Below are 26,175 nucleotides of genomic sequence, written 5' to 3' on the forward strand. Positions count from 1 at the left end.
TAACTCAATAACTGAGAATAAAAAGGTGTATTAACTACAAAATCCTCTATGAATGTTAGCTGATAAAACTTGGCTTATAAGGTAGTGTGATGGTTTACACAAATACCTGGAAAAATGCGAGTAAGACTACTGCAATACAATTCAGCATAGTAACTTTTGTGATGAAGTCATCAATGAATAATGATTCTACTAGCAAAGCAGATGGCCACCACCTGCACATCTCCAGCTAAAAAACCCATTTTTAAAAGTTGTACTCTTCTAATTCCTTACTAATTATGATGGAAACTGAAAAAGGAACAGAAAATAAAAGTATATACATCATGTTCCTTTTTGTCCCTCTCTGAGGAGTCTTAGGGCACACTGATTTATATTTCAGGCTTCTAGCAATAAGACTCAAGCTCTTAATTATAAAGCCAGATGAATGTAGACAGGATTTGAAATGACATGAACTGAGAATCAGATGAAGGAAATGGAAGGTTATTTCACCTGAAGAAATGAGTTGGGAAGATATAAGAAAACATCATCTGGACTAGATAATTCCACATATTTTACTTAACACCAGAAGGTTGAACCTTTTTTTCTGTCATACAATAGTTAAGTCTGTATCAATATTTCAGGGTTTTTAAATGACTTTCTAAAATATAACTAAATTTTGACAAAAATAGGCTTGCTCCAATTTGTATTAGGTTTAGACAAACAAGGCTAAAAACAATAGGAATTAAGAGAGCATGTGGGAATGTGTTAAATGAAGCAGGAAACAATCAGGTTTTTTGCAGAAAATTTACAAGTAAGGAATGATCAAGAAAAAAAAGACTTAGAATTTCCATGGAAATTTAAAGACTACAAAGGAAGTACCTTGCATTGCCTTTCACTGGTTTTAGTGATTATCTCCCCAAATTAGTAAAAACCTTTACCCGTACATATCTTAATTAGCAGTTGGTTTATACCTCCCTCATATACATAACCTGACCTTAACAAATGACTTTTTAAACTAAAGCATTTTAGCTAAAGAAAATCATAACATGATTATTTGGGCCAAACTACTTTTTACAAAGTACCCTTGTCCCTCTGATTATTATACACAATGAAATTGATTACCTCATCGAGTGTTGGTTCAAGAGAATGTTTCATCTGATTATCCAGTGATGGTTTGGGAGGAGGTTTAATTTGATTATCCAGCTGACCATTTTCAGTAGCCCTTTCTGTAGTTCTGTTCTTTTCAGTTGTTTTACCACTTTTGACTTCTTGAAAATAAATCTCTTTTTGTTTTTCCTCCTGGCATGCTAAATCTTTGTCATCACATGGTTTCAGCATTAGTGACTGGCTTTGACTTTTTGGATGATGCATTTCTGAAGCTGTCAGATGAATTGAAGCTTGTGGAAGTTTAGGTTTGGTTTTTAATGGGTCCAATTTAGGAGCAATTGGTGAAACTAAACTATTCTGACTTAAGTGATTGGCTTTTCCTAGTTTAATTTTGGTCCATTTGGATTTCTTATTAGCTAGCCTGTTTAAACCATTTAATACACATTTAACAGGATTGGCTTTTCTACTGGGGAAGAAACGTTTGCACTGAACATTTTCATTTGGCTCCTTCTCAGTAATCACCTGTGTTTCATTTTCAGTCAGCTCCAACTTTGTTGGCTTCTCATCCTCTTTTCCACTTTCAGTAAATGAAGATTCTCTCTTCACCTCAACTGTATCTGACTCAATTTCCCCTGCAATTTCTTCACATAGTTCAAGGATGCTAAAACGTTTCGTCTTTACAACTTCCTCTGAATGTTTATCTGTGTTTCCTTCTGTTATTGTTGGTTGCGAATTTTTTGATTTTGTTTTGCTTTTCATTTTTGGATGAATTAACTCCTTCCTGTTAATTTCCTCATTCCTTTTTGGAAGCAAGGAAGTAGTCATTTTTGCTTTTTTGTCTTGGGAAGAGATAACAGAAACTGAGTTTTTTTCTTCTTTTTTAATTTCATGCTGGTGACATTTTTCAGATCCTTGTTTGTGCTGAGGACTACAGGCACCATCTAATTTATTATTTACCTTGCACTTCTTTCTTTTTGGTGAATCTGATACTTCACTCACTGTGCTTCTATCTTCTTTCGAGTCAGAGCTTGTGAGTTTTCGTTTCAAATTTTTCTGCACAACTTTAACTTGACTAGTCTTAGTTTTGTCTTTGCTACAGGACTCTGCTCTGTTAGTTGATATACTTTGCTTTACTTCTAGAACTTGACTTTTAATTTCTCTGTTACGCAAGGACTTTGTTGAAACATCTGCTAACTGTTGCAATCTTTGTGATCTCCTATTCAGCTTCTCATCCAACTGAGTGCCACATTTTGATTTAGCAGTTTCTTGAGCTGATTTTTTTTGAGGTTTCTTATTTTGTCTTGGTTCTTGTGAATGTTTCTTCACAGTCACCTGGGTTTTGTGAATGCAGTTAGATTTTTTCTCATTCAAGAAAGCCTTTGTTGATCTGGTGGCCATGTGTGTTCCTAGTTCAAATTCATTTGTGTCAAAGTCACTGGAAGATTTATTCAATGTTTTTTCTAATTCCTTGCAAGCTGATTTTGTCAGAGTCCTCTGAGAATTTCTAACTCCTTGTCCTTTTTTATTATTATTTATTATTTTAGTTGATGTAGCAGAATTGTTTTCTTTTGATTTTCCCCTTACAGATTTCATTTCTGACTCAGGACTCTGAGTAGTTTTAAGTGTCTTTGTAGAACCTAATACTGAATGCCTAGTATTTTTGATGCTCTGGATTCCAGAACTGTTCTTAAAATCTATTTTCAACTGATGCTGACATTCATTTTCAAAATAAATTTTAGTTTCACTCAAATTAGTTTTCTCTGTCTTTCCTGGGGCATTACCAGAAATAGTATGATTGGACCCTGAAAGATTCTTATGTTTTACTTTGGAGGATTTGGGGGAAGTCTGAGGACAATTTATCCTATTTGGAGATTTTAGTGCTGACTTTGTTAATGGCAAAGTTTTATGAGTGGTTCTATTTAATTCAGGTTCAGATTGAGACTTTTCAACTAATTTAGTCTGATAAGAAGACCTAGCAAAATTATTGGTGGTTTTATTGGTCACTGACCTGTCGGCTTTGACAAAGGTTTTGGGAGATTTTTTCTTCTGTACTTTACAGTTATTTGACTTTGATTTATTTGACACATGTCGTGTTTCGAAGTTTCTCTCTCTGTTTGCAGAGTTTGTCAATTTGCTGTTATCTAGTTTCCTCCGTTTAGCAGAATGTTCTACCAGTGTAGATTTCCTTTTCTGTGCTGCCATTTCTGCAAGTTTAAAAAGAAAAAAAAAGTTTATAGCTCTTTCTAACCAAGGCAATGTACTATTTACAAACATTTGAAACTTTTGATTTTGACTTACTCTATCCATACAGAGCTCATATTTAAGGCATAACTTTCCTCATCGCAACACAATTTAGTTTAAGTTCAATATATCAAATGTGTTTTACTTACAGTTTCTCCCTAAAGGACGTGACGCCAGCCACCTTAACTTCTGAAAATATGACAAAAGCATTCCTTACAAACTTGCTCTTGATACATTACATTTTACCTAAAGGGAAAATTAGGTATGAAAATATTTAAATGTAATGAAAGAAGACAATAGCAATATTTCTCCTAAGATAGTGGGGAGTTGGGGGGAAGTACCAGTCTATGAGTTAAAACCTGGTTCCTAGTCCCAGGTCTGCTACTTCACAGCTGTAAGATTTGGGGGCAAATCCTCTATCTATCTGAGCTCCAATTATCTAGAAAATGAAGCTAGTACCTTCATGATCCAACTCACACACTGTGAGAATCAAAAACGATCAAATATGTGAAAGTGTGCTCTGTAACCAGCATCACAGTAGAAATAGTAGCACTATGTGATTCCACCAATACTGTAACTGATTTCTACATAGTTAGTATTGAATTATTTTTATTCTCATTTAGAATAATAATTTTTCTGTTATAGAAATTCAGTCACTGGGAGAGCACCTGGTAAAATGGAGGAATACCAAGTTTGAAAAATCAGAGGAAACTGGGTTCAAATCCTAGTTTTATGATTTACTACCTGTGTGACCTTGGACAAGTCACTTAACTTTATCTTTAAAATTATAAGGCTAGACTAGATGATTTCTAATGTCCCTATCCTTTCTCTCTTGGTTTTCTTCCTATCTGACTTCTCTCTCAGTCTTCTTTGCCAAATTAGTTATCCAAAGTCACATCTGCTAATCATGAGCACACCATAGGGTTCTGTCCTGGAACCTCTTCTTTTCTCTCTCTAAACTATTTCACTTAGTCATCTCATCTGCTCCCATGGATTCAATTAACATCTGTATGCTAATAATTCTCAAATCTACTAATCCAACCCAAACCTCTCTGCTGACTTCCAGTTTCACATTTCTAACTGCCTATTAGGTATCTCAAACTCAATATATCACAGACATGTTCATTTCAATATATCCAAAACTGAACTCATTATCTTTCCTCACCCCTTCCAAACTTCCCTCTTAAAAAGGCACCACCATCCTCTCTCAAATCCCATGCTAACAACCTAGTTATCCTTGACTCAATTCTCTCTCACCTTTCATAGCCAATCTGTTGTTAAGGTCTGTCAATTTTACCTTTGTTTCATTTCTTACAAATGCCCTTTTGTCTCTTCTGATACTGCTATCCTGGTACAGGCCCTCATCTCCTCATACCTGTATTACTACAATAGCCTGCTTGTTGATTTTCCTGCCACAAGTCTTTCCCCATTTCAGTCTGTTCTCCACTCAGCAGTCAACCTGATCTTCCTAAAGTGCAAGTACAATCATACAAACTTCCTACTCAATAAACTCCAGTGGCTCCCTAATATCTTCAGGATTAAATATAAAATCCTGTTTGGCAGGAAATAATCCAATGATATATCAACAAATTGTGTTCTTTGCTTACGCCATGCTAAGCAGTACATCCTATTCACCATCAGTCAAATGTTCAGACTGGGTTTTAGAGAAGGAAGAAGTACTGTTGAAAGGATCTGGTCTGGATGATGTAGTCAAGCCTTGGGAAGAGGGTACAAGAATTACAAAGACAGGGGCGGCCAGGTGGCTCAGCAAGTAAGAGCACCAGCTCCAGTGGAGGGATGACCTGGGGGATCGAATCCGGGCTCAGACACTCAGCACCACACCCAGAAATAACTGGCCCTGTAACCTTGAGCAAGTTACTTAACCCCGATTGCTTAAAAAAAAAAAAGAATTACAAATACATTTACCCAATAATCCTTTAAAGATAGAAACAGAAAGTAGATGTAGGACCTACAAATATTAAGTAATTACATTAACATTTCCTGGTCTCCTCTCAAAAGTATCCATCTGACATGACTTTTCCTTGTGACAAGCAAGGAAAGTAGTGAAAAAATACCAAAATAGCTGATGAATTTGGGAATCGCTTCCATGATTTAGCAACTTAAGAAATCCTCCAAAACAACTATGTTAATACAAGAAACATACTCAGAAAATTTCATAATAATGATTCAAGGTAAAAGAAATATAAGTTCATTTTAACATGTAACCAAAGCAACTCATTACAGAGCAATAGTAAGTGCTTTTAAATTTTTCTCAAGTTAAAATCTCTCAGGAAATATTCTGTATGTTTGTATGCCCATCTGACACTAAAATCCTCATTTAACATCTAATTATACTAAAATTTTTCAGCAACATTTTTCTAGAATCACAGAATTTCATCACTGGGAAGGAACCTCTAAAGTCATCTACCAACATCCCTAATATATGGTCATCCATTCTCTATTTAAAAAATGTCCACAGACTGAGAATGACAGAGGTTTTGTGTCACTAGTATTTTACCGTGTTTCCCCAATAATAAGACCTATCCCGAAAATAAGCCCTCCCCTTACTGTGTAAGATTCCTCTAAAATAAGCCCTCCCCCCAAAATAAGCCCTATTGAGATTGCTACTGTAGTGAAGGTGATCCCCTGCGCTACACGCTACATTACGGTACCCTCTGTATGCACCGTACCCCCCCTGAAATGCACACCGCGCTCCGAGCTGCATCCAATCAGAGCTGCAGCAGTGAGCGCGTCATCCTGTTCTTCCCCAGTGATTTGCTTGCTGGCGCCATTGAGAGCAGTGCCGCGGAGGAGAGCTGAGGCAGGACAACATAAGCCCTCCCCTGAAAATAAGCCCTCTGGTGTTTTTCTTTCCAAAAAAATTTATAAGACAGTGTCTTATTATTGGGGAAACACGGTGTAATGCGAATGTAAATTTAAAGATCTTTCCTGCCCCTAGGCTAAAGTGCACCTGGAGCCTGGGGTGGGAGGCTTGTTTTTCAGTAGATACTTTTTGATTGGCCAGTGGGTCCAAAAGGTTGTTACATTCTCTGAGCCAGGAGAAGGCTATATAAGCCCTGATGTGAGGTTTTGTTTTGGAGCTCACTTTGAGAAGTGTTCTGTGATTTGATATGGATTCTGGGAAGCCATTGTCCAGAGGCCTCCCCCCCCCTTTGAAAAACCCAGATGTTGATTGGGTATGGATGTAATGGCTGGACAGTTTGGAAAGCTGTCTACTTGATCTGTTTCTGTCTTGATAATTCTGCCTGTATACTTTGAAGTTCGGGGTGCTGACCTTTTTCCCCTGAACAAGGTAAACGATATATGGTCTGACTGATTAAAGTAAGCTTGTTAACCCATTTTGATTTGCTTTCCTTTATCAAAGCAGATCCAAGAACCTGTATGGGCAGCCACCCTGGGACGCTTGGGGTGCTTGCCGCTACACACGGGTAGTACCCAAACTAATCAAGACTAAAATTCCACATAATGTAGTATCTTACACTTATTTAATATTGCTTTTCATATTAGTTTTAGTGGTTCTAAATTATACACTATCTACAGAAATACAACTGCAAAATTATCTGAATAATATTAATACAATTATTTTAACAGTTTATTTTATTTCAGTGGTGAGCTGGTTAAGAAATGAATTTTTTTCTTTTAAAATCTCAAAAAAGTAGTATAAGCAATACATGACACCCTGACCACCAAACAATTCATCAAGAAAAAGACAATTATTAGCTACTTACCTCGCAAAAAGGCTGGAGATCACTTTTTAAAAATTGGATAGTCAATTTTTTTTTTAATAATTCTATTTCAAAAAAAAACAGAAAGGAGAAGGTGCATTATTAATGTACATTAATGAACTCTGTAAAAGAAAGCCATCATAAAAATATTTTATAATAATTTTCATTTAGTTAATTCACTAAGCTACCTTAAAAACTAAGGTTGAATTGCCCATTGACTTGACATTGTCTACTATAATTGTGCTCAGAAAATACAAACACATTTCAATCAAAACCAATGTCCCATTTTCACACAGCACTGCATTTTTTCCCCTGGAGGGTTTCCAACTTAGCACAGGCTAGACTTCAAGGATAGAATAACTTTGGAAAAAGCAGAAAAAGTTCATTTAAAATTTGCTTCAATAATTACATTACCACTAAAAATTTAACAGAAGATGCATTAACTTGCACATTGTTCTACAGAGTTAATTTTACCAGAATTGGAATGTTTCTAGACTAAAGAAAAATGGATAATTCCCTAATTATCTATCAAAACTGTTAGTTACATGAATTATGAATTTCACCTGCATTTTAGTATGCTATCTTCTCTAATTTATTTTATATTTAATAGCATTCATTTCTTCTGTACAGTATATTACATTCAAGGAAACTGTTTGCTAACTAGATCATGAATCTTTATATATCTCCATAGATAGCTGTTAAACACAATTCAGACCTACCAAAACTCATCCATGACCATTCCTCCAATCAAAAATTTACACAGAAAGAGAATACTACAGGACCACCATGATACTATGGTTATTTTAAAAAGCAGAAAGAAAAAGTGTTTTCTCCTAGGGTAACAAACAGTTCAGGAAGCAGTGCTGAGCCATCTCACTGTCCCTAAAATTCTATACTTTTTAATTTGATACTCTGTGATCATTAGGTTTTATAATAAAAAAATGCTAAAATTGATTGTAAATTATAATTATTAGGGCAATTATTTAAATGAACAGCAAACACCCACCGTTAGGGCTAACTGTTTACCAAAGATTTTTAAATTGTCTTGCTACATTGTTTCTGCTATTGCCCTAAATTCTTCAGTGGTAATGACAGCACTTCTCTGAAACCAGAAGCTTTTATGCTTCCTGTCCTCACCCCTCATCACCTTTGATTCTGCAAACTTCCTCTCTTCTTTCTCTATAGGGTAGCATTTGTATTGATATTAGCTAGTATATTCATATATGACACAACTTTCTTTCATTTTCCCTGATGAACTCTCTACCCACGGAGAAGAAAAGAGCCTACTTTTCTATTTTTCTACCTTCCTCTAAAAATTATTAAGACAAGAGCTGATAAATGCCTAGGGATTTGGATTTTTCATCTAATTTGAGGACCTACAGATCCAATACTATTATATAACTATTTAAATTAACTTCCTAAATGATAACCTTTCAGCTCACTTATTCATACATCGAAGTTAACAGCAGCTGCATTGCAGACCTGCCTCAAAATTGTCAACTTATGAAACTACATTTCTAGCCAAGCATATGATTAGTAATAAGTGTTCTAGTACTAAACCTTAAATTGATTTACTAGAAAGCAAAAGCAAAATGTTAATTATACACAAAATTTTTAAAAATTAAGCTATAAGGTGACTGCACCCAACATCTAATTGATATAGTTCAATGATGACTTACCCTAACAAGAAAATAACAAAATATAAAGTTAATGAGAAATACCACAATTAAATCTTTTAGTTTATCAGCTGAATAATATCCTCTACTTTATCAACACTGATTTGGTATTGCTACACAATAGCCAATATGCAGATTTCTAACAAGTAGCATAAAATGTACTTATAAACACTTATATATAATACTCACATCCAAAAGGAAGCTCCACGAAGAAAGCCCAGCAAAATATGAAGTATCTAGTTAAAAAGCATTAAAAAATGTCAAAAAATATTCAGACCTAGTCTAACACGCACAAACTAAATTCTATTATGCAGTCTATATTCAGCACAAATATAGTATTTTGTTACTTTATTGCTTTTCACAGGCAAAATTGGTTAAATTGTTAAAAAACAATTTATTTTTTAAACTTTTAGAGACATTTATTTATATTTTGAGCCTTAGAAAAAAGTAGTAAGTTTCTGGTTAATCTATTTTCAACAACTAATATATAGCTCCAAGTTAATGAAAGAAAATGAAAAATGGAAACAATTGCTAAACAAAGGTTATCAGTAAGGAAAAACTCACTTAAGAAAAATAACACTTCAACTACAAACATCAACAGAAAGTAGTGTCCAGCCCATTCTGTATCTGGATAAAAATGTCTTAAAACCTATCCTCCCATCAACCCCCACCCCCTGACCCAGCCCCCCAGAATGCTAAGATGATTCTATGGACAATCACAGCTTTTAGATCTAATTCTATACCCTGGATTGGATGACAGAGAAAGGGCTAACCAAACTACTGAGATAGGCCAAAAAATAATGTGATATCTCAGGAGGCCTTTAAATTTAAAAAGACTTTTCAAGTATGCACTGAATTATTTCTAAGACTCAATATAGTCTGAACCAACTGTTGTATTATGAATTATTTTAGGAAAATAAATAGGTGATATATACTACCCAGTTTTTATGCAAAAAAGGGCTCCTAAAACCATGTAATAGATTCATGTAACTAGAGTACAAATTTGCATTAAGAATAAACAACTTTTAGATGGCCCATTCTAGGAGGATTTCTTACAAGAAATGTCTTTTTTTTATTCATTCATTCATTATTTCTTTACTTTAAACTACTGATCTAAAAGCTAGTTGACATGGCTCTGTTTTCCTAAGAGTGAAGTTCATAGGAAGAATGGAGTTGATACTATCATTAGCATCCAGTAGTAATTATGAGGAGCTTATTGTACTAGCAAATTCAAATTATGGTTCAAACGAGAGAACAACAGATCTCAAGGCTCTATAACTTGACAGAGGCTGAAATCTTGTCATTTCAAGTTATATGATCTTGAAATCCACATATGGGTTTAAAGGAAAAAATAGACTTCTTTTCTAACAGGTAATAAAGTAAATGTATCTGAACTAAGAAACAGAGACTGTAAGAACTAGAAATATTCTCAAAAGGCTATCTATAGATTTCCAAATCACATGTGAAAATCCAAGAATTCCCCCTTTACAAAAATGTCTTCAGTGAAAAGTGGTAATTCATCAACTCCTCAAAGATGTGAGGAAGGCAAGCAGGGTACCCTCTGCTACTCTGGAAAGTACCCTCTAGTCTACTCTGGAAAAAGTTCATTCTATTCTTTGAAAAAGGCTAATGGTTAAGAAATGGTTCTTTCCCTCAAAACTAAAGCTATTTCTCGATAACATCCAACATTACCACAGTACTTGACACATTGTAGACACCTAATAAATGCTTGCTGATTTGATTTCCATCCTTTTTTCCTACTTCTGCCCTCTGGGAGGGCGCAAAAGATGTGACAATCTCATCTATGTGACATTTAAAATACTTCTCATGGAATCTTTGTGAACAATATGAAAGAATATAGGCTGAATCAAAGTACAGTAAGGGGAACCAAATCCACAGCTGGTTGAAAATTGTATAAAAAGTGTGTTGGCTAATGTCTCCACATAACCCTGTAGGAGAGTCTCTAGTGATATGACACAGGACTTTGTCATTTTCTCTGACTTGTTCAGTATTTTATGAACTTGCACAAAAGACACAGAAGACACCCTGATGAAAACAGGAATGAAGACAAAGCTAAAAGGAGCAGTTAGGATACCTGTCTGCTATTGGCAGTGATATATGATGGATGGCAAAATCAAGATATAAAATTATCATAGCAAGCTAAAATGGTGGACAAAAACTAAGAGAAAATATAATAGGAAAAAAATATAAAGTATTTACTTCAATCCAGAAATTTTATGTAAGTATAGGATATGATGGAGACATGGTTTAGCAACAGTTTGTGTTGGAAAAAGTTATCATAGGTTTGACTGCAAGTTCAGTATGGATCAAAAATGTGGTGTACCCAACAAAATATAAAAACATTTTAACTACATTAGAATATCTTCTGAAATCCTAATTTTAAATTGTTTGCATTTATAAAGTAATAATCACCTCAAGTGAAGGTTAAGTGTGTGACAACAGAGTTGTTTATAATTAAAATTCAGGGGATGTGATTGATAAATGTGTATGCTATAGTTTAATATTTTTAAATACAAGCATGTCACTAAAGGATACATCTTTTTTCTTTTTCATGTGAATAAAATGGAAAGACTAACTTCTCCACCACATGGAAACATTTCCCCTGTTCAAGTTATTTATACAGAAAAAATTAAATCTGCAAATGCTATCAAATGAAATATAAATCCATGATTCAAAGAATCTTAAAATCAGAAGAGACTTCAAAGATCATCTAGATCAACCCTGAAAGCATCTTCTTTACAACATCCCCTTTATACTCCAAAATCTCCAAAGATGGGGAGCTTGTTTCCTAAAAATGGCCAACTATTCTGGGGTTTTCTGAACAGCTTTGCTTACTGGGCAGTTTTATTTAAATTACAGAAAATTAAATTTATGGAAATTTAAATGATTAAATTATGTAAAATCTATATCCTGTAACTTCTATTCATTAGTCTGGGTTTTGTTCTCTAAAATTAAAACAGAATAAGCATGGGTATTATCATTCAACAAGAATTTATTAAGTTTAATTTATTAATTTATTAAATTTATTTATTATTTATTAATTTACCCATAGTAATATAGGCCAGACAACATATCTGCAACTGGGGATACAAAGAAAGTCAAAAACACACTCCCAATTCTCAAGGAGTTCACTGTCTATAGAGGGAGACAACTAAATATACACACAAAATTAATACAGTGTAAATGGAAGGCAATTTCAAAGGGAAGGCAGTGAGTGAAGAGAGGGGGAAAGGAGAAGAAAGGCCTCCTTCAGAAGATGGGATCGGAGCTGAGTCTCTGAAGGAAGACAGGAAAGCTGCAAGTATGAAGGTGACAAGAAACCAATGCGAGTCTTAGTTCCCACCATTTTCTGTGACTACCTCCCTGGACTGGAATGTTCTCCCTCCTCACCCTGACTACTGATCTCCCTGACATCCTTTTAAGTCCAAACAAAAATCCCACTACCAGCAACAAACTTTCCCTAGCCCTCTAATGCCTTCCATCCGTTAATTATTTTCTGTCTCTCCTGTGTCTATAAATGGTTTTATATATACTTGGCTGCTCACTGTCTCTCCCATTAGACTGCAAGCTCCTTGAGGGCAAGGGCTGTCTTTTGCTTCTTTCTGTACCCTAAGCGCTTAGCAGTCCCTGGCCCATAGCAGGCACTTATTGAATGTTTACAGGTTGATTGGGGGGGCAGGGAGGGGAGTAAAGGAGTCTACCCGAATTGTAGAATATGTGGAAGGAGTTCAACTCTAACAGGACTGGAAAGGGCCCAGATCTGAGAAGGGCTTTAAATGCCAAACACAGGATTTTATATTTTATTCTGGAAGCTACCAGGAGCCACTAGAGTTTACTGAGTTAGAGAAATGACAATCAGAACTGCACTTCAGTAAAATCACTTTGGCAGGATAGTTGAGGACAGTTTGGAGACAGAGAAAACAATTAGAAAGCTAATACATGAGATCCAGGTATGAGCTGTTGAGGTGGCTTCATGAATGGAAAGGAGACAAATAGAAGAGATGCTATGAAGGCAGAAATGACAAGATATGACAATAGATGGGATATGTGGAATGATAATGAAAAGTAGAGGATGACACTGAGATTGTGAGGCTGGGTGACTGGGAGGATGTTACATACTACATACTAACAGAAAAGTTGGAAAAAGCACAGTTTGGAGGAAAGATAATGAGTTGTTTTGGCCCTGTTGAGTTTGAGATGCCTATGTAACATCAAATTTAAGATGCCCACAAGGTAGTTGGTGATACTAGATGTGAACTCAAGAGAGCTTATGAATACCCATGGGAATCATCTGCATAGAGATGAGAGTTGCACCCATGAGAAAGGAGATCACCAAACAAGACAGTACAGAGTAGGAATTCTTTACCATTTTTGTTACGAATCCCAATGGCAGTCTGTTGAAACCTATGTACTCTTTTCACAGAATAATGTTTTAAAAGGTATAAAATAGCATTATGAAACGTAAAATGGTAATTCTGATTATATGAAATTTACAAGTTTTTTAATGAATAAAAGCAATGTGGCCAAGATTAGAATGAAAGCAAAAAATTGGGTGAAAAGATTATAGACAGTTTCTTGGATAAAGGTCCCATATCACAAATATATAGAGAACTATGTCAAATCTATAAGAATTTGAGTCATTCCACTGTTGGTGGGGTTGTGAACTGATCCAGTCATTTTGGAGAGCAATTTGGAACTATGCCTAAAGAGCTATAAATCTGTGCACACCCCTTGACCCCACAAAACTATTACTATATCTGTATCCCAAAGATACCCCCCCACCACCAAAATAAATAAATAAATAAATAAATGGATGAATGAATAAATGAATAAATAAATAAGGAAGAAAGGAAAAGTATGTATTTGTACAAAGATATTTATTAACAGCTCTTTTTGTAGTGGCAAACCTTGGAAAGTGATGGAATGCCCATCCAAGTGGTGAATGGTTGAACAAATAGTGGTCTATAATTGTACTGAAATACTGTGCTATAAGAAATGAACTGTTTGTGGGCGGCTAGGTGACTCCGGCCTTGGAGTCAGGAGGACCTGAGTTCAAATCCGGCCTCAGACACTCAGACACACACACACTAGCCGTGTGACCTCGGTTAAGTCACTTTAACCCCAACTGTCCTCCAAAAAGCAAAAAAAATAGTGTTCAGAAAAAGCTGGAAAGACATAACTGACACCAAGTGAAGTGAGCAGAACCAGAACATTGCACATAATAACAGCGATACTGTACGATGATTAACTATGAATGAATTAGCTATTCTCAGCAAAACAATGATCCAAATTCCAAAGGATTCATGATGAAAAATGCCATACTCCTCTAGAGAAAGAACTGATAGAGTCTGAACATATATTTAAGCATACTATTTTTCACTTTATTTGTGTGTATGTTGTTGTTGAGGTTTTTTTGGTCTGTTTTCTTTCGTAATATGACTAACATGGAAATACATTTTGCAAGACTGCACATATATAATCTCTATCAAATTGGTTGCCATTTCAGAAAAGGAAGAAGGAATGGAGTGAGAGAATTTGGCACTCAAATTTTTTTTTTAAATATTAAAGACTGTATCTATATATAATTGGAAAAAATAAAATATTATTTTTTAAAAATTAGGTGTTATTTTCCAATTGATAAAAGGTCAAGGGATATAAAAAGGCAGTTTTTAGAGGAAGAAATCAAAGCTCTATATACAGTCATATGAAAAAATGCTCTGAATCACTACTGATTAAAGAAATGCAAATAAAAACAACTTTGAGTTGTTTGATACCGTCTCATACCTATCAGGTTAGTTAAAGGGGTAGAAGGGGAAAATGACAAATGTTGGAGAGGATGTAAAAAACTGGGACACTAATACACTATTAAAGTAGGACTGTGAACCAATCTAACCATTTTGGAGAGCAATCTGGAATCATGCCCAAAGAATTATAAAACTGTATATAACCTCTGGCCCTGCAATACTACTATTAGGTCTGTTTCCCAAGGTGATCAGTGAAAAAGGAAAAGAACATATATGTTCTATAAAATATTTATAGCAGCTCTCTTTGCTACTATATGGAAAATGAGGGGATGAGCATCAATAAGAGAATGGCAGTTGTACTGTAAAGAAATGAACGTGTTGATTTTAGGAAAATATGGAAAGACTTGCATGAAATAATGAAGAGTGAAATGAGTAAAACAAAGAGAATGTTGCATACAGTAACAGCAATATTGTTCCAAGAGCAAATGTGAATGACTTAAATATTATGAGTGATATGAATATTCAAGTCAACTACAAAGGACCTGCAAAGGAAGATGCTAGCCACTTAAACAGAAAGAACCAATATATGGAAGTATGCATTGTATAGATTCATATGTGTGTGTATGTGTGTGAGAGAGAGACAGTTCGTGGCTGGGAGGGAAGGAAACAACTCTGAATTCAAATGAAACAAATTTTTTCTTTAAATAATGGAGAAGTAAGGATGATGAGGTTTTTCTGTTTCTGCTTTTTTTGGAGGGTGAGTGAATACAGGGAAGGACAATGGACAGTAAGTATCTCAGAAGTGACTGATTGTATGAGACTCCTCTAAATAGATATACTACTTTACACCAACTGTGTGTATTAAAGCAGGTTGTCCCCTGTCAAAAAAAATTTTAAATAAAACAAAAACTATAAGATAAAATACAAAGGAAACTAATTTACAATTTTTAAAATATAGTCATCAAAATATTTATTTAAAAAAAAAAAGGTCACAGACCTCAGGTTTAGAAGCTTTGTTACAGAAAATAAAGAGAAAAGGATCCAATTTAAGAGCTTTAGAAGATGTGACCTAATTGAAAATACAGCAAAGGAGACTAGGAAGAAGTACTGAGAACCAGGAGAGAATGTCACAAAAAAACTAAAAGTGAGAGTATCCATGAGGAAAAGATGATTAATAGTGTCTGAGGCTACACAGAAGTCAAGAAAGATGAGGATTAAGAAAAAAGCCAGTAAACTAATAATTTTGGAGAGAGTAGTTTCAGTTGAAACAATGACACCAGAAACCAGATTGTAGAGAGTCTAGAAACCTTTGAGAAGGTAAGAAGTGGAGGTACTTGGGATAAGGCAGCTTTCTCAAACAGCTCAGCCAGGAGAGGAAAGAGAAAATAAAAGATGATAGCTGACAGCAGTGATTTAATCAGATGGAGACTGTTTCATGACAAGGGCAATGTGGCCATGTTCACAGGAATAAGAGGAATCAGCATAGAGGCAGAGGAAGAAGATCTAAGACAGAACAGGGGCGGTAGTGAGGATGCTCTGATAAGGGAGAAGACAAGACAAGCAAAGGGGCCTGCTTGCCTCGGCAGGGAGAACCACCACCCTTTTCATGCAAACAGGGGTAAAAGAAAAGACAGTGAGGGGCAGCTGGGTGGCGCAGTGAATAGAGCACCAGCCCTGGAGTCAGGAGGACTTGAGTTCAAGTCCAGCCTCAGACACTTAACACTTACTAGCCATGTGACCTTGGGCAAGTCACTTAACCCCAACTGCACTACCTTCCCCCTTCCAAAAAACAAAAGCAAAACTGGGATGAACTTAATGAGGTCCAATGATGAGGCACGTTACTTAACTCCTGAGGGAGATGATAAATGGACTCGGAGAGCACAAGGAGACATATTTTTTGGTCATGGCCAAAGAAAGAATTTATTCTGTTTGACAATTCAAAATTTTTAGAGGATTTTGCCTTTCATTTTTTCCTAATGGAATGAAAAGGCAGAGAAAAATGGATTTCTGTTAATTTTTAAAATTAAATTAAAATTTCTGAAAAGGAAACTAAAAAGTGGAAGGATTGGCTGTCACAGTGGAGACAAAGAATAGATTTAAGTAAGGCATGGGAAAATATGGAAAAATAAGAAATTACTACCAGATAAAGGAAATACAGAGTGCACAAATACAGAGGAGGAATATTTGTGGGTGATGACAAGATTAAGGATATGACCAAGTCTGATCTGGGGTGGCGTAGGTCAAAATTATTTAGTAGACTGAGAACACTTCTACAATAGTAAAAGATGTCTATCAAGTCCTCAGACCTTTTCTCTGAGCCAAACACTACTTCTTTCAAAACACTCCTTAACTGATATGATTTCTAGAATTTTCATATTACTACTTCTAGGTGTATTTCAACGGTCCGCAAAGATACTCATTGCTGGAATGACACAGTGTGAACAAAAACATACACAATACTCTAAATACAGTCTAATCCATGCGGAGGATCAGATTAAGAGCACTGTTACTTTACCTTGTTCTAAACACCAACATAACATTGATAATTTCAGTAGCCACATATCACATGTGGCACCTGTCAGAGCTCACACACACACACACACACACACACACACACACACACAGAGCCCCACTTGAATTCACAAGACTCTGTTTGGCTTTTCCCTGGGTACTTCTTTCCCAAGTGGAAATTCTGGGGGGAAAGTGACCATTCCATTTTAGAATTTGTAAAAGGAGATGATAAGAAAATTAAGTACAATCATTAGTAATGAGCATTTCAAAGGGTTCAGAGAAAGGATAATTAAGATTTCATGGCCTAAAAATATATAAGGGAAGTCAGCACAAGATGTTGAAAAGCACACACAATCAGATTCTGAGGACACAAAAAGAAGCGAGTCAACTGAATGCATCTCCCAAAGCAGCTCGACAGCTCTCACCTTGTCAACACTTCTGGTGCTGTCTCTTACATGAGGCCTTTCCTGATCACCCCAGTTGTTAGTGCTCTCACTGTCTTGAAATTGCTCTTCATTACTTTGAAATTACTTCTCTTCACTTAGTAGGTATAAACTTAAAAAATAACACTGATTATTTAACAAGAAATCAGAGTGCATCCAAGACAGATTTGGAGAAAAAAGTAACAGCCTATTGGCAGACAGAGGGTACATTTGTTCATAAAATTTTAAACAGTTACACCAAGTCTCCACTTGAATGAATGGTGAATAATAAATAAGCTGTTGGTACATGAATAAAGTCATTTAAAATTGGGAAATCATTTGGAGATTGAAACAGCAGGAATGTTGTCCATTTCTTTCCAGTTCCAACCAACAGGAAATTTAAGACTGAATTAATTACCTGCAAAAAATATTTTAAGTTTCTCACTCTGGCTCAAATAATGTACTTTTTGTTTAAAGACTTCACCCTCACATTTTATATGCACAACTAAAAAGCTCAAAATTCACATCTTTGCTTCATTAAAAATAATTATATTTGTTATCGTTTATGACCATAAGCAAGTCACCTGACCTCTCTGAGAATTTTTCCCAATCAGAAAGGAAGAGTAAGGTAGATATTATTACTGCTTACTCAGCTACCTCAGGCAAATTCTTTGTAAACCCATACATTATAGAAACAGAAGTTTCAAAATGTAAGGAAACAAGGACAATTATGTGACCTAATGAAAGTCACATAACTCCTCCAAGACCCTGAGAAAGACTGTATTGGAGAATGTGTTTATATGACAAGCTTAAAATCAACAGTGAACAGGAGCATATTCATTAAACAGGGTTCTAAGGCAAAGCATAGCCATGTTAGCTTAACTAACACTCCTTACACCTTGACTTCACTACCCCAGTTCAGCCTTTTATACAAGCAAATCCTCAAGCAATAAATGCATCAAAGAAATGTATTTATGACTAAGACTTCTAGAAAGTCACACTTCAATACATTACACATACTTGTGAAGATCAAGCATACTACACTGATGGTAAGAAAAGGTAACATTTATAAAGCATTTTACTTCAGCTGATTTGATTAAACTGATCTGTTACAACCACCTTGTCATGTAGATACTGTAAGTTATCCCCATTTTACAGCACACTTTGATGTGATTTCATTTGGTGGTTTCCAATAATTCAGTTCATAACATATCCAATCAAACTTCTCATCTTGTACGTTACATCGTCATACTACCTTCACTGGTAGTATGCTGAAGCTTACTCCCACCATGAACCTCACCAGGATCCTTTGGGTGGACCTACAACATTAATTTTTCAAAGACTATGGCATTCCCTGACTCGCACTGAATTGGAAAAAAAATATTGACCTTAAAAGATAAGCCTTTATATCAATGAGATGCTTGTGGTTATTAAATGGACTGCAATTTCCCAAAAGCAATCAAGTCGATTTTCCCACTCTATTCTGGGTCCAGGTCACTGTCCATTTGTAGTTCTCTCTCCAAGACAAACATACTAACATATCAGTTCCATACTGCCATTTTACAGAAAACAAAACCAAAATGACTCAGAAAAGAACATAACTGGGATCGACCAACTTAGTCCTCCATTAATAAGTCTAATTAAGAACAAACAAGTCAGTGAAAAGTGTAAAATATAAAAGGGACACAGATGAATTTCCTGAAGTTTCCAAGATTCAGACATTAATTAGACTGTCATATATATGGCATATGTATACATTTCAAGGTCTAGAACCATTGTCCTTGGTAGGATACGAAAGGAAAGATTACCTTGATCTAGCCTACTCATCATTAGTGCCTGTTAGTGAATTATAACATGTATAAATTTCTAACAAGGGACCTATCTCATTATTTCCACGTAATGACAGAACAAAAGAATGAAGCCTCATGTAAGCTAACAAATGATAACTTTTCCTGTAGAAAAGATCTTAATTCATATTTATGATCCTGATTCATAAATTTGTTAATTATCCCTCCCTTTTACAGTCATTACAACCAGTGACATTTTCATTCTTTTCTTACCCATATCAATTTAAGTCCATAGTATTGCAGAGAAATCAGAAATAAAAAACAGGTCTAGGAAATCCAAACCACAGAGCTTACTGAAAAATGCCATGGACAATCCCCAAACAGAATGTTCCAAGTATTTATCAACTGTTGTACTGCTACCCATTCAATGAATTTTAGAGGTTTCTCTTTCAATTTTAACTCTGAGGACTACAGCCTAGCTCCTTATTTGGATTTGGTATTCTACAAAAAGTCATTCAGAACGTTACAAAGAATATGACCATTTGGAATATGCAAACTAAGAGACAGCATGATGTTAAGAGTGCTAGTGAAAAGACCTGGGCATTGGGATATTAGGTATTACTAACATTAAGCAAAGAACATTTTTTCCTCCAGGCCTCAGTTATTCTTTGTAAAATGAGGTAAATGACTAGCTGATTACTAAGGGCCATTCCAGATCTAAAGAGACATTCAATATATGTACTCAATATTGCATATGTCCATAAAAGAACACAATAATTCCTCTTAGGAAGTTGTTCTGACCTCCAAATTAGGCATAGTCACAGTAACTATTCCTGCTTCATTTGGAGTACTTTAATAAAAATGTTTTTGCCTGTTCAAAACAAATTTTAGTACATTTTTAACATACCAATCTAATCTAAAACACAGCTGCACACAAATTTTTCTATAACTAAATTTATTTAATAAACACTGACTGGACGAATGACTGGTTGATCAGAATATTCATTAGTGGAAGTAAATCTGACCAGCAGAATGGCTTTCCCAAAACTGCAGATGTGAACTGAATTCACGTTATGCATTCTGTCTGCCCAGGACAATATCATCTTCTTCCACAATGCTTCAGGAACACTGGGGAAGACTATAATGAGGGGAAGGGAAAAAGAGCCCTTGGTTGTTGAGAATGTTGAACAGTATATTCTCCTTTCTAATCCTCAAAAGATACACGGTTTATTTTTAATACCGAATATGGCCTTGTTATATTATACTATTGAAAAATATCGAGATTCAGTTCCTAATTCTCAGTTCCTACTCTGGCACCTGCAAACATTTCCAAAGCTATTCCCACTCCTAATTTCAATGGCACGGACGATATGCTAAGCACCTAAGTAGAAACCTAGTCAAGTATATTTAATTGAAAGGTTGAGTCTTCAAACGTAAAGCAGGGAGATAACCATAATTCTAACTTCTCTACTCTTCTCCCCCAGCTTTTAAATACAGGAGCAAAAAAAAAAAAAAAAAAACCCCTAACACCAACTACACCTCCTTCCTATTTTGTCTTAATAAAAAAACCTTCTTTACATACTTTCTGCACCACTAGCTGACTAGTTATTCAGGAAAACTGCTGCCCATCAGCCACACAAATACCATTTAGATGCCAAGTGCTGCAATCAAATGTTGCTGACAGATGTCACCCAAGATACCCAGTTCAGCCACAAAATCACCTTGTCAGGGTGCCAGAACACTAGCTCCCCATCCAAGCTCTTAAAGTTCCAAAGGAGAATTTGTATGCATTGGTCAGCCACAGAGTTCTTAAAACTGTCATTCCTCCGGGCCAAAGGTGGATGGAGAGAAAAACTCCTCAGCCGCCGGTCAAGTGTAAGCACCCCTCCATTCATCAGCGCTGTCCCGCACTCCCAGGGCGGAGGGCTGGTGCTGAGCAGCCCCGCAGCCCCTCTCCCACACCCTCCTCGGCCCCCCGGCCTCCGTCCCGGGCAGCCCCGTGACCTTGGCCCGGCTCTTCCGGGCTCAGTAATGCCCCCCGCCCCCCATCCTGCTACGCCGGCAAGCATCCTGACCCGCAGAGAAGCAAAGGCCCCGACACCTCCGGCGTCTGGCTGCCCTAGGGTCCAGCACCTCGGGAGGGAACGAGTCGGTCTCGGTCCTCGGGCCGGGGGCCCGCAGACGAGTAGCGGGCGCCTCCTGCCCACGGCCGCAGCAGCAGGTGAAGCGGCCCGGCCGGAGGCGCAGGCGGGCGGCAGAGACGGCCCCGCGTAACCACCACCCCCGGAGGCAGGCGCGAGGAGCCGGCGCCCGCCCGGAAGAGAGCAGCGACCACTGGGACGCGGCGGAGGGGCAGCGCCGGGCGCTCGCATGGGGCCGGGGAAGGGAGTTCGGGAGGAAAGGACGCGCACCTTCATCCTCGGCCGAGCTTCCAACGGGAGCCGGGAGGTCGCCTCACATCCGGGTACCGCGAGCGAGCTCCGGGGGCGGCGGCGGCGGCGACTGCTGGCGCTCCGGTTCCGGCTCGTCCAAGGCGCGGAAACCCCAAACTTCCGGCGACGGCGACGGCGACGGCGGGGGGCACCGCCTCGCTCGCTAGTCAGATGGAAGGCTACCTGCGAGTTTCCTGGGTGCGCTTGCGCAGCGACTCGTCTTCGCCCCCTAGACCTTACTCAGCTGACTGCCTTGACCAGGGGCTAAAGATGGCCGCCACGCGGGATACACGTCAAGCCGATTTTCGCGGAGGGTTGGGACCTTTCTACACTCCTCCCTCCTCCACCACCCCCGCCCCCGGCTTCGAGGGTCCTGGCGACGAGAGACTTCTTTCTGCGCAGGCGTAACGTGGGGAATCTCTAAAAAGCGCCCCCAATTGGAGACATCTGGGAAGGCAGTAAAAGCAAAGGGGCGGGGCGAGGCGGGGCACCGCAGAGCTGAAGGGCAGCGTCCCCTGGCGGTAGAGTTGGGGAGCTGCTCTGTTTTTTAGACTGGACTGAAGCTCTTGCATAGATTTTAAGCTAAGACAGATCGTCTGTCAGGGACCTTCTGTTTCATCCCATTTCCATTTTTTGTTTCCCTGCACCTTTTATCTACCCCAGTCTGATGCTGCTTACCCCGTATGACGGTTTTTAGGCTTCCATCGTCCACTGTTAGTACATTATTAATAATAACAGCATTTATATAGAGCTTTTCAAGGTTTGCAAAGCACTTTCTACATGCTATTATTATTACTCCCATATTACACATAGGGAGACATGCGGAGAGAAGTTAAGTGATTTGCTCAAGGTCACAGCTAGTAAGTGTGTCTGAAACTGTATTTGACTTCAGTGTTCCCAGTTTAAGCCATGTTCTGTACAGTGACCGAGCTGCCTCCTTGGACTGGAGGTAGTGGAGAAAAGACATGCACACATATGTGCGTTATCCATAGGCATACATATATACATACATATTTAAACTCAACTCCACACAATCCCAGAGTTTTTTATTTTAACAAAGTCATCAACCAGGATTTCCCACTTAGGTCCCTTCCTTCCAAAAACAAATATGTTGTAACCTCCTCGGTTGATGTGACCAGATTGGGTCTGGATCCCTTGAGTTGAAATTAGAATCCAGGATAGAATTTTCATTGTGTGTTTTTGTATGCCATTAATTAGGAGAGCTTCTATCTCCATTTTTGAGGCATGCATGATCTAGCATATATTAATATTATACATATCATGCAGAAGTACAAATAAGAAGATATGAAAATCCCAAAGATTAAAGATATCTTGACTTTTTACTTCTCTAAGTTTTAACAGCTTGAATATTTTTCCTTTAAAAAAAAAATCACCTCCTGCGGCTAGATGGCGCAGTGAATAAAGCACTGGCCAGCCCTAGAGTCAGGAGGAGCTGAGTTCAAATCCAGCCTCAGACACTTAACACAAAAACTAGCTGTGTGACCTTGGGCAAGTCACAACCCCAATTGCCCTCCACAAAGCAAAAAGAAAAACATAACACCCCAAAGTACTTTCAACATCTCATTTTTCTCAAATTATCTTTAATGAATGAATAAAATTGCAATAAGTTATTTTCACTTATAATCTTTCAAAATTACATTTTATATTAGGTCTCAGGAATAATAAACTTTAAACATAGTTGATGAGTTAATAATTTCTTCTTTGTAGCAAATTTTGATAGTGTAGTTATTATTATTTTCCCTTAAAGGACTCTTCCGTCTCTTATATAATTAAAAAAATCTTCACAAAAATCATTTGTCAGGCTGCTCATAATTTTTATAAATATTGGGTCTCACTAGTCAGTCAACAAAATTTTATTAAGCAAAGAGCTTAATATGGCAAAAACAGAGTTTCTACTCTCAAGGAAATCACATTCCAATAAGGAGACAATATGCAAATAACTACAAATACACATATATTCATATGGTATAAATGAGAGGTAATCTTAGAAGGAAGGGAGAGGGGGGAGAGACCAGGAAAAGGCCTTCAGAGGATGGGATTTTAGCTCAGTCTTGAATATTACATGAAAAGCAGATTAAGCAGCCATACAAATAGTAATGATTATAGGAAAAGTTCACAACATAGCATAGTATTAGTATGGCTACATTAGTAATTCAAAGTTAACTCTGCTCCTCACAGGTTACAAAAACAGCCATTAGCCATAAATATGATATTCATTTAAAGCTGAGGTTTCAGTCTCCTGATTAAGTGAAAAATCTCCATATTACTATCACTGAAGTTCTTGTCAATCTTCAATCACTTATCTGACACTGTTTTGGATTGTATGCATGAGAACTTCAAATTGTCAATTATCAATGTAGATGGATGATGGTAAATTATCATTGTCATATTTTCTGAAATATCTGGGCTTGAATCCTTCTTCCCCAACATGTTATATGAACTTAGACAAACACAATACTGTGATCCTTAGTTTTCTCATCCATAAAATACAAATTGTGCTTATAAGACTACCTATTGAACTATTTTGAAGCTCTATTAATAGAAATGAGATAATGTATGTAAAGCACTGTGTGACCATAAAGTTTTATATGCTTAAATGTTTCAGTAGACTCATAATCTTGCACTGTGCTTTTATCAATGACACAGTTAAAGTCATAGATGAAACACTTATCAAACTTGTAAATGACACAAAATGACATCGGACAATAGAGTTAGGATGCAAAGTCTTGAGAGGTTAGGGCACTGGGGCATCTAAGAAGATGAATCCCAATAAGGGTAAATGAAAAGTCTTACACTTGAGTTCCAAAAATCAACTTCACTAGTACAGGATTAGGGATGCATGGTTAGCAGTTTGTCCGAAGAAGATCTGGTGGGGAGTTAGTGGACTGAAAGTTCAATCTGAGTCAGCTGAATGTGATGGGACAGTCAAAAAAAGAGTGCAGCTTGGGCCTGCATTAAGAGAATCATACCTTTGAGGAAGCTACTGCCCTGGACAGGAGATATCTTGAGAAGTGTTCAGTTCTGTGAACTAATATTTAAAAAGGACATTAATAATCTACAGAATCTCCAGAGAAGAGCAATCAGGATTGTGAAAGACTTTGAGTCCAAATCATTTGAAGATAAGTTGAAGAAACAACTGATGTTTAGCATGGAGAAAACTCAGAGGGACATGATAGTTGTTCTCAAGTATTTGAAGGGTTGTCAAGTGGAGGAGTTGATTAGGCTTGTTCTGTTTGGCCCCAGAGGGCAAAACAAAGAATAGTGGGTAAAGCAAATTGAGGCTTGACTTTGGGGGAAATAGACTTAACAACTAGGTATGTCCACATGGAATGGGCTGCTTCAGGTGGCAATGAGTTCTCTCTTATTGGAGGTCATCAGGCAGAGACTAGACTAGATAGTGTTATCTGTCAGGTATGTTGTCTGGATTTCGTTCAGGTATAAATTGAGCTGGATGGCCGTTGAGGTTCCTTCTATGTCTCAAATTCTGTCATTCCTTCTGACAGTGCTGATCCATTAGCTCTCCCCTAAACTCATCCTGTGTGACTCAGGGAGACCAGAGTTCTATTTCTGCCTCAGTCACTTAATAGGCTCTGTGACTCAGCAAATTACTTACGCTCTCAGCCTCAGTTTTCTCATCTGTAAAATGAAGATAATAGCAGCTACTTCAAAAGGCTGTTGTGAGATTCAAGCATTTTGCAACACTTAAAGCATTATATCAATATTAGCTATTATTATTATGCAGAACTAGGAAATATCAATAAAACTTAAAAAAATAAAATGTTACTGATTTTTAGTGAATGGAGGTTACTTCCAGATGTCATAAAATAAATCATTATTTTTCAATTAAAATGCATGATTTATATATTGTTGTCCTAAGTATATTTTTACATTTCTTTGGTCAAAATTTAAGATACAGGGTCTACTGCTTTTTTGGTCAATCTAATATCTCTACGTAGATAACATAATGGCATATCCAGGATTCTATCTGTAATTGTCTTATCTTCTCACCATATTACATTTTGGATTTTATGAAATTATTGTCCACAATTCCAACCGAGGAATATAGGATAGAGTAGCCCACCTGAGAGTTAATATTTGTCTCTGAGGAACTGGAATTTATTTTTATTAAAGTAGAAAAATTAAAATTTGGGGCAGCTAGGTGGTACAGTGCATAGAGCACTGGCCCTGGAGTCAGGAAAACCTGAGTTCAAATCCAGCCCAGACACTTGACACACTTACTAGCCATGTGACTTTGGGCAAGTCACTTAACCCCAAGTGCCCTCCAAAAAGAAAAAAAAATTGCTTTTATTGTCCTGACTTTTAAAAAGTGCAGATCTATAATCATTCAAAATATTCCATTAATTTTTCTTTGAATATATTAATTTCCTTGTTTAAGTTGTAACTCCAAGGCAATATTCACAGCACTGATGGTGACTATGAATATGCTGGTGTAGTTCTGAATGACAAAATGTAACAGATTCCACATAGAAG

General features: G+C 37.0%; 1 protein-coding gene across 7 annotated transcripts in view; it reads right to left on the bottom strand.

Moving 5' to 3' along the window:
- Window positions 1–21,913, bottom strand: part of ESCO1 (establishment of sister chromatid cohesion N-acetyltransferase 1) — a 96,981-nt gene extending 75,068 nt beyond the window's left edge. For 4 of the 7 annotated variants that reach the window (XR_011170609.1, XR_011170610.1, XM_069099756.1 and 1 more), the window contains exons 1-5: window positions 21,643–21,913; window positions 8,936–8,982; window positions 7,074–7,135; window positions 3,474–3,570; window positions 1,099–3,287 (exon numbers count right to left, since the gene is read on the bottom strand). Coding sequence is in view for 5 of the 7 variants with exons in the window: in XM_069099756.1 (XP_068955857.1) it covers window positions 1,099–3,285 (2,187 nt within the window). In the remaining 2 variants the exon portion in view is untranslated. Of the gene's footprint in view, window positions 1–1,098; window positions 3,288–3,473; window positions 3,571–7,073; window positions 7,136–8,935; window positions 8,983–17,447; window positions 20,716–21,642 lie in introns of those variants that run through there. The other 3 variants (XM_069099754.1, XM_069099755.1, XM_069099753.1) reach the window with 3 other exon arrangements.
- Between the last annotated feature and the right edge of the window lie 4,262 nt (window positions 21,914–26,175).

Source organism: Petaurus breviceps, unplaced genomic scaffold (assembly GCF_028583685.1).
Source record: "Petaurus breviceps papuanus isolate PSGF00001 unplaced genomic scaffold, PetGlider_PUasm1.0 38, whole genome shotgun sequence".
In the NCBI taxonomy this organism is placed as follows: Eukaryota; Metazoa; Chordata; class Mammalia; order Diprotodontia; family Petauridae; genus Petaurus; species Petaurus breviceps.